At 51.8% G+C, this 9,159-nt stretch overlaps 1 protein-coding gene and 1 long non-coding RNA gene across 12 annotated transcripts in view; one reads left to right on the top strand and one right to left on the bottom strand.

Moving 5' to 3' along the window:
- Pard3 (par-3 family cell polarity regulator) overlaps positions 1–9,159 on the top strand; it is a 416,186-nt gene that overhangs the window by 254,281 nt on the left and 152,746 nt on the right. For 2 of the 10 annotated variants that reach the window (XM_055617586.1, XM_055617585.1), the window contains exon 20: positions 918–1,260. The exons of the other annotated variants lie outside the window; for them this stretch is intronic. In XM_055617586.1, the coding sequence (XP_055473561.1) occupies positions 918–948 (31 nt within the window). In that variant the 3' untranslated portion in view covers positions 949–1,260. Of the gene's footprint in view, positions 1–917; positions 1,261–9,159 lie in introns of those variants that run through there. 10 annotated transcript variants of the gene reach the window in all.
- Positions 2,643–8,872, bottom strand: LOC129684428 (uncharacterized). Of its 2 annotated transcripts, none has more exons than XR_008721325.1 (4): positions 7,700–8,872; positions 6,740–6,854; positions 6,051–6,291; positions 2,643–4,801 (listed from the first exon to the last, which is right to left on the bottom strand). It is a non-coding gene; the product is annotated as an uncharacterized LOC129684428 (long non-coding RNA). The 2 variants fall into 2 exon arrangements; XR_008721326.1 differs by having other exon boundaries at positions 7,950–8,872.

Genomic DNA, 9,159 nt, shown 5'->3' with positions numbered 1-9,159 from the left:
TGTGTGTGTGTGTGTGTGTGTGTGTGTGTGTGTGTGTGTGTGTGTGTCAGTTTGGGGGTCCCCTGTGTGTGTGTGTGTACAGAACCAAAGGTCAACATTGAGTGTCTTCAGTTGCTTCTTTATTGTCTCAGTATCCATACCTCACCTCTCGCCTGTGTCTCTCGCTGGGACCAGGGGCTTGCTGTTTCAGCCACACCAGCTCTCCTTCCTCAGCCTGGGTTATCGGCTTGTGCGGGCAAGCCCAGCTGTTTATGTGGCTGCTGAGCTTACATGGAAGGAGCATTACCCATTGACACATGTTCTGTTTCTTTTGTAAGACACGCTCTTGTCATGAGGCCCGAATTGGCCTTGAACTTGCAACTCTGCCTCCTGCTTCTGCCCTTCCAGTGCTGGGATGGCAGGGGTGTACCACCATGCCCAGCTGAGATCTAACCGTGACCATCTATCACTGTGGGAAAGAAGAGCAAAAGTCACACTTCAGTCTTTCTTTAAATTTGATTTATTTTGTATGTGTGAGTGGGCACATATGTGGAGGTTCTCTCCATGTGTGTCCTGGGTGTGTCCTGAGGTCAGGAAGGCTGGCAGCAGGCACCTTTGCTCACTGGGCTATCTCGATACTGCTGCAAACTTACTAAAACGGACTCCTCCGGTGACAACAGCCACCTGGAAGTGGTGACTCGGCCTGGCGTGGGTCTGAGAGAAAACAGAGGTGACCGGCCTTGATACTGGGTGACATCAGACACACTGCCGGAGCTCGCTCTTTGGAAAACCGTGACTCAGGATGACAGCGTGGTCAGGTCTCAAACCTCACTGCAGTGGTGTAGACGACCCGCCTTGGGCTGTTGGGGGAGAGGCAAGTGTGTGTGTCAGCCCCTCACTGGGCTTACTAACCTTGTCTGTACGTGTTTCTCACCCAGCCTAGCCAAACTGAAGCCGGAGAAGAGATGAGCGGCGCGCCAGAGTCAAACTGTGTTGAGCAGCACAGCTGCACGATTGTTTTTTCAGGCGCGGGGGGCTGGGCTGGGGCTCGGCCCAGGTGCGGGCCTCCTGTGCGCAGAGGCCCAGCACGCTGTACACCAGGTGTGGTGGCACGCGCCTGCAGTCCCAGCACTTGGGGCGTGGAGGCAGGAGGCTCGGAAGTTCAAGGTCACCCTCCACTACATAGTGAGCTTGAGGCCAGCCTGGGATACAGGAAATGTGTCTCAAAGTTTTGTTTTTTTGTGTGTTTTTAATCCAAACAATAAATTTACTTTCAATGAATTCTTAGTGGCTGTTGATGTTATGTTTATGCCATGAGTCTGGATGACGTAGTGGTTTCTATTTTAATCAGCTTGGAACTTTCGATATTGATTTCATGCTTTGCAGTTTAAATTGTGGGTGTGGGTTTTTTTTTTTTTGTTTTGTTTTAATTATCCCCTGTTCTTAGTGGATGAGCAGAGCCCTGTGGTCCTGGGAATCATGAGCAGATATGTTTTAGTCACGGCTTCTGAGATGAAATGCAGTAACAGGGCTCCAGGTTGGCCTCTCAATAGATTGGCAACGGGGGTGGGGGCGGGGGGGGGACACGACCCTGGACTGTGTTGGGAGGCAGGACTGGGTTAAGGAATAAGAATCGCAGACTTCTCCCTAACTGGAATAAAATGGAGGTTGCAAAGATGAGGAACCAAAAGGTTGGGGCTGAAGGGGCCTCTTGGGAAGGAACAGTCCCTTAGGTTACAGGATCCAGACAGAGAAGCAGTTAAGACCTAAGTTCCTAAAGTGGCAAAATTGGCAGCTTCTCCCTGTGTTTCGGAGTAGCCCCCTTGTCCGTAGGACTACGAGCTGGAAAAGGGAAGGCTCAGCAAGAACTGTTTCTAGGAAGAGCTGCTGGGCCAGTGCTGTGTGTCCATGTGGTGGAGCTCAACTCCCTGTGTATGGTGAGACTGGCTGCCCTGTGAGACTCTTTCACTCTCCATCCCTCCACTGTTCATGCTCCTGGAAGTCTCGGGTACACACACATGCTTCTGTTTCCCAAGGGTGACAAAACTGTGTGTCCTGAGGAGGGAGGAGCCTGAAGATGGAAGTCCTTCAGTGAGGGCTGGTCTGCAGTTAGTTCGGGTGGGAAAGGCTTCTCTCTGCCTCTGTGGGAGTATACAGCCCCCAACTCGCCCAGGAAGCCCCTCACCTGGACCTTAAGGAGGCAGTGAGTGCAGGTCTTTTGCCATTGAGAAACCAGCAGTGCGGAGTTTTAGGGCACAGGCCTAACTGCCATGCAGATCAGTTTCACGTTGATGAACTTAGATGGTGGACTGTGCACTCTTCTAGAGATCTAAGGACGGTAGTTAAATCATACACAATCAGGGCTGGGGTGTCGCTCAGTTGGTGCAGTGCCTGCCTAACCCGCTGAAGCCCTGGGTCCAGTCCCTGGCACTTCATAAAGGAAGCATGGTAGTGCATGCCTCTAATCCCAGGGCTCAGGTGTTATGGGCAGGAAAAGCAAAGTTTAAGGTCAGCTTTGCCTCCATGGTGAGCTCAAAGCCAGCCTAGGATACATGAGACCTTGTCTCAAAAAGATAAAAAAGAAAAAATAGAAAATAAATTTGCAAAAACTACGTCTATAGACAAAACACAGAGTGATGAATTGAAATGGAAAGAACTAAAATAGAGACATTTTTTGCTGTAGTTTTTTTTTGTTTGTTTTTATTGTTACTGTGACAGAGAATGACCTTCTTTTATAATTGCTCACGCCTGGGAGGTTTCCTTGAACTAAGCTCTGGATCTATAAATCTCAAGGGTGAGTTAGCATGTGCTGCTTTGAATTCAAACCAGAAGAGGGTTTCCTGTTTCTTAGCCCTGGAAGGCAAGTGTCAGGTTGACCTGTTAGCAATGATAAGCTCAGTCTTTGGATGTGTATTTTCCAAGTGTCCTTCTCATTAAAATGTTTAAATGGGGTCCTCTAACACCTGCAGTATGGATGCCTGCGTGTAGAGGTGGCACAGAGCTGGCAGCTGCTATTCTCTGCGCATCTACAGTGTGAATATAGCATGTCCACCTGGGGAGGGTGACACCTGCCTTATCGTCTCTATAGAGCAAACCATTTCTTTAAGAGGAATTTTTTTGACAGTTCTGAGATGCTAAGTCAATTTCAATCCAAGATGCTGTAGAAAATGGAATCTCTTTCGTGCAATTGGCGTGAAAATTGAAGGCTAGTGACTATTCACTTTCTAATAATGCCAGGGTAAATAAATGCTATCACACCATGTCCTGGAAGACAGGCTTTGTGGCACTCGAATCAGTGTGGTGCTTTTATCTATGCCATCGGAGGCCCTGCATCTCTTACATTTAATGTGATCAAGTAGACCTTATTCCAAAATGTGTTTTTATCAAGCCATGAATTAGTATATAAAGTAATTGTTTTGTCCTCTCAAAGGACTTTTAAGGAAGTGTCTAGAAGCCTGATGTCCTACATAACTGAAGCAGTGTATGGCTTTCTTCTGATGTGTGTTTAATAATAGCCCATCTAGAAACAAAAAGATGAATTTCCCATCCTAGTTAAATAGCTGTGAGACCTGCTCTTGGCCTTCAGGCTTGTTTGGTTTTGTCCCGGGTCCTGTTTCAGTAGGGGGTGGTTGTCTTGGGGCCGCTCAGGTTCTTGTTGGCCTGCTCCGGACCTCACTAATGGTTCTTTCTCCATCCCTTGCATCTTTCCTGGCTGATTAGCTCCGCTGTCCTGAATCCTACTAGTGTCCTCCGTCGTGGAGAAACTTCCCCTGGCTACTCCTCACCTTCCACCTCCCTGCTTTTTCCTTCTTTTCACAGCAAACTCTTTGCTGTCTCCATTTTTGCACACACCCCTTCCAGTCTTATGTAGACCAGGCTAGACTCCAATTTCCCGTGTAGCCATGAATGACCTTGAATATCTGATCTTCCTGTCTCTCCCTCCCGAGCTCTGGGATGATGGCTGTGTACCGCCTCCTTTATGTGTTGCTGAGGGTGGAACCTGGAGCCGTGTGCATGTCAGACCTCCTCCTGAATGAACCAGGGGGTTCTGACTCCCCGTTTTTCCTGGAACCCTTTCACAAAGTCTCCATGCCCCTGCTCTGCCAAGCCCACCAGCAGTCTCCATTCTGTAGCTTCCATGGCTGTTCTTGCTCTTTCTAGCCTATGCTGAGCCCACCTGCTTGTGGCCTGCTCTGCTCACTTCCTTTCTCATCCCGTGTCATCATCTAGCTCTCTAGTCCTGGGGGTCTGCAGGACCTGTCCCTTCTCCCCTATCCATGTTGTTTTCTTCCTTGTGCTGGGTTCATCTGGAGCAGAGCCTTCAGGTTCCCAGGGTAAGCAGAGGGCTCCCAAGTTTGTGTGTCTTAACATCTCCTTTGAGCTCTGGGTGGGCAGTGGCCTCTTTGACATTTTTTTCACTTGGCAAGTGGCTGCAAAGCTGTGTGTCCTCTGCCCCAGCGCTGTGTATCTGCCTCTTCCTTTCTCTGCCTGGCTATCTTCTCTTTATTAGCTCTGAAACCTTGGAACAATCCCTGATAGCAATCCTTACATCCAACATGAAGCTGGTGGATATGCAGAAGCCTCTTCCAGCCCCAGTCTGTTGCCTGAGCATTCGCTGCCCTTGTTGCCCTCTGTGACCACAGAAGGTAGCCTGTCAGTGGTCAGAGTCAGAAATGGAGGCTGCGAGCAATCTGGGGGCCAACCTTTGAGGTTGCCTGGAGAGTAGACGTGGAGGGCCTGAGTATTTGCGATCTTTCAGCCTGTGTCTGCACCTGGTGCCCTTCCTGGTTTGGACAGAAGTTGTCTAATATGCCCATTGCAGCTGGAAGGCAGAAAGAAGCTGGAGTGAGTCCCTCTTCTGTTCAGCACCCCCCCCCCCATGGCTTTCCACATCACCCAGTTCCAAGTGAAAAACCTCGGTCACAGTCCCCGGCCTGTGATGATGGCCTGCTTTCCTCCTTTACATCCCCAACTGCCATCTGTTTGCTGGCTTTCTGTTCTGTGACATCACCTAGCCACCTGTCCTTTCTATCCCTCTGCCTGGAATATCCCAAGAGTTCCCACCTACACACACACACACACACACACACACACTCACACTCTCACATACCCACACACCCACACACCATGCCCAAGAGTTCCCACCTACACACATGTATGCATACACCATGGCTTCACTCTTGGATCTGTTTCTTTTTGCTTTTCAGGGTGGTGGATTCAGAACTGCAAACTGCACTCTCTGCTACAATGACATTCCTGCCACACTTCTTCTTAATATCTTTTCTCCTTTTCACTGAGTTACCTTTGAGTGTCTATCTTTTTCCTTGGGTTAAAGCTGAGAGTGGCACAAAATGTTGGTGCTTTGCCGTACCCTTGGCTGACTGGTGCACCGTCGGTACCGAGGAATTCTAACAGAAGCTAACTGCGGATAACCCCATGCTTGACTTCCACCTCTGTGCCTAAGGCCTCTTCCAGACTTCAGGCTAGCTCCACCTGGATCTCTGGGACTGTTAAGAGCTCCTGGCCATAACATCAGCTCCGAGCAGCCATCAAACATTGGCCCAGAAGCCAGTATAAACAGACCCCTGGTTCCTGGGCCATTAACTCTAAGTGGAATTTTACACCTAAGCCATAAAGGGTAGCCTTCTAGGCAGGACATCACAGAACTGGGAGCTGGCAGAATCGGTCACCAGCATCAGAATCCCAGAGCACATCCCGCTGAGTGGGATGGCCCGCCCTCCCTGCTGCATTCCTGAGCTGGTCTGTGTGACCAGGCACTCCTGGCCCCAGAACCATGGCTTTGGGAGCACTCCCTTTGGCTGGCTTTCCAGAATTCCCTCCGCCCTGTCTCCCTTTCCCTGGCCAGTGTTCCTAGCTACTTTCTCCGCCCTTCTCCTTCACCACATGGTCAGCTTCTTTAAATGTAGACAGTGGCAGCAAGTGTTGAGCAAACCAGACCTGTTTAGTGAGTAAGCAGTAGACCAGGCAGTCAAAACACTCCTGTCTGTAGGAACCGTGAGTGCGGTGGCAATGCCAGCACCCCCTTCGGAAGACGATGCCACTGTCTTTACCTGTCTTGCACGTACACGTCCCGGCACTGAGCAGACAGCCCACAGGGCATTCTTCCCAAGCTCTGGAGGTGTGCCACGTTGTGATGGATGGATTCCCCAGTGCGGCAGCCTTGCACAGAGGTGTGCTAACCGTGCTTGTGCCCACCCGTTGGGCTGTTCACAGCTCCCCAGCTCTGAGGGTTGTGTGCTCTAGAGCTGATCGATTCAAGCATGATGCTCCGCCTGCCACGTGAGGGTGTTCCTAAGATTCAAAGTGTCAGGGTTCAGGAGAAGGGGGTAGGACCCCCCTTGAAGAAGCCGGGAATGCTTGCTCTGCTCGGAGGGTGAGCAGCCATTGAGGCATGTGTCGGCCTCAGGCCTCTCACACCTGCACGCACACGCGCCTCAACAACTGGGTGCTCTGGGCTGTCTCCTGCAGGAACCTGGACTGCCGCCGTGTGAGCACAGCTGGCGCCCAGCCCCCTCCTGCACTCAGCGTCTTGGGGGTGTGTTTTGACGGGGTGACGACAGCCACACCTCCTTAGTCTCTCCCCATATTTATAATACTTATATTATAATTAACTGCTTCCACCCCCACGTTCCCCGTCTCTCCTTGTGTGACTATTTTCAGTCTTTGAAACAGAAAACTCTGGGTATGCAGGGACGTGCCTGTGTGGGCCCACACTGTGTGCTTGAGCCTGAGGGTGTACCTGCAGACTCCTTGCCTCGGGAGTGAAGGCAGGAGGGTTGGAAATGCAAGGTTGTCCTTGTGAACCCTGTGGAGACCTCCTCTCAGGGAAAGAGTGACTGCTTTATCTTCCGAGTCTGCAGAGTAAACAGAAGGTGGAGACGGGCTGGGCTGGATGTAGGTACCCGTTCTTGCTTTATCCCTTTCACTCCTCATTTCACTGTTTGCTGCCGTCGTCACTGCTGGGTCCCCATTTCTGGTTTTGGGGCGCCACAAGCAGGCCATGACTCTTTACAGGAAAAGCATTCCTTGGCAGCCAGCTGCAGCCGGCTTTTGGCAGTCGCCATGGCTGTAGCTGGTGCCCATCTGCGGAGAACATTGTTCTCCCTCGCCCGCTCACCCTCACCGTAACCCGGGACGGCACTCATTTTAGCTATAGTTTATGGTCAGACTAAGAACTCTCAGGGAAGTAACTTAACCTGTCAGCTCACGCTGTGATGTGGGGTTAGGGTACCTGGAAATCCGGCCTTCTACCCTGCAGCTGAATCCTGGAGCCAGGTGCCAGGCTGGCCACCTTTCTGTGTTCTTTGGAGACCATGCTGCCGGACCTGTGCCTGGGCCTCAGCCATTGTGAAATCCACCCAACGCCACACTGCTATCGTGTGTGCTGCCAAAAGCACCCATTCCTGTTGCCAGCTCTGAGATACAAAAGTTTGTGCCTGTTGGTCCTGACTGCTGAATGTTGTTTCTGCCTGATTTCTGCGCTGCTGTTCTCTGTGTGCCTCCCGGTTGGTTGGTTTGTTTTCTGCCCACACATTCTTTCTTTCCTCCTCACACCCTTCCTTTTTAGCAGGGCCTGGGCTAGAACCCGCAGCTTCCTGCTTGTCAGGCAAGCACTCTGCTGCTTGGCTGCACTCCCCCAGCCCCTCCTCCACAATCTTAATGATCTTGTTACCGAGCACACGCTGCCATCTGTACATACCTCCTCTCCTAGCATGGTGGTCGAGGCCCTCACCAGCGCAGGTATGTTGAGGATAGTCCCCAGGGCTCTGCCTCCAGACGCACACCCGTGTCGGCCCCCTTCCTTATGTGCACCTTCCTGCGCCTCAGACGGCCCTCCGCCTCTGCCCTCGCTCTGTTGAGGCAGGCGTGCAGCCATCCAGGCTGCTCAGAGCTGTCTGCACCTCCTCCTCCCAGGCTAATTCTACCTTGGCTGTCTCTGCTCTGCCCACCTGATGCTGAGTGTGCAAAACCGCATGGTGTTCCTCCCAGGCTGTGCTCCTGCCGAGATGCTGGCCTCAGCACGTCTCCTGCCCTGGCTCTCTCTGCAATCCTTAAGCCTGGCCTCCGGGGTCCAGGGCTGTGGCTCAGTGCTGGAGCGTTTTCCCAGCATGTGCGGTGAGGTCCTGATTCTGTGTCCAGCCATCGTCCGTGCATGCAGCAGCTCTTAACCATTTCCCGTCCTTGTAACCGCTGTGAACCACATCTCAAGGAGAACTTTTAAACCGCAACAATTTCACTTTTTTTTTTTAATTCAAAGGAAAAAAGAAAAGCAGTTTTAGGTCCAATTCAGGAATGGCCTTGCACCTGCAGGCAGGTACTCTCTCACTGGACCGTGTCCCAAAGCCTTCTTCCTGTTCGTAATAACAAAGATGTCGTCTGTCCCTCTCAGCGTTGATTCTCACGGCAGTTACTTATAAGAAAACCACCATGGGTGCCGAGTGGACTGGAATTGTCCTGGTCATTTTTGCTGTTAGTTTGAGGCAGGGCTCCTGGAGCCCAGCTGGTCTGAAACTCACTGTGTAGCCTTGGACTTGGAACTTTCGAGCCTTTGGCCTCCACCTCCTGAGTTCTGAGGTTATAGGTGTGAACCAGCCACCACACCCAGTTCTGTTCAGAGCTGACAATTGGCCCAGGACTCCACCCTGCCAGGGAAGCCCCTCCCCAGCAGCGGCTCATCAGACACAGTCTCCTGTGGTGTTTACCTGGGCATCACAGCAGCTCCTGGGCATCCGAAGCGCGTGGAGTACAGTGGCAAAGCAGAGGTTGTCTTGTGTGAGGGCCCCTGGCTGAGCTGTCCTGGCCACTCTGGAGAAAGGTGGCCTGACTCTCTGGTCAGGCTTGAGTTGGCACGACCTCCCCAGGGGTGTGGGCCTGCAAACTGGCAGCCAAACCACTGAGTCATCCGGAAGTGCTGCTGACTTCCAGGTTAAAGATTAACTTTTACTGCTCCGCTGTAACTGGTCAGTCCCTGCTGAAGTTGCCCCCAGTGAGGAAGTTGGTGTGGCCTGACCCAGCACTGTCCCCAAGTTCCTGGTACTGAATCTCGGTTCCTCACACGGGAGCCTGCCACTGAAAGGAAAGCCTTCTGTCCCTCTCCACAGCCAAGCTCCACTTCCATCCCACTTGTTAGCTCAACTCTGAAGATGACGTAGAGATTAA

Source organism: Psammomys obesus, unplaced genomic scaffold (genome assembly GCF_907164565.1).
Source record: "Psammomys obesus unplaced genomic scaffold, mPsaObe1.curated_primary_1811, whole genome shotgun sequence".
NCBI classification, from domain to species: domain Eukaryota; kingdom Metazoa; phylum Chordata; class Mammalia; order Rodentia; family Muridae; genus Psammomys; species Psammomys obesus.
This window is presented reverse-complemented; position numbering and strand designations above follow the sequence as displayed.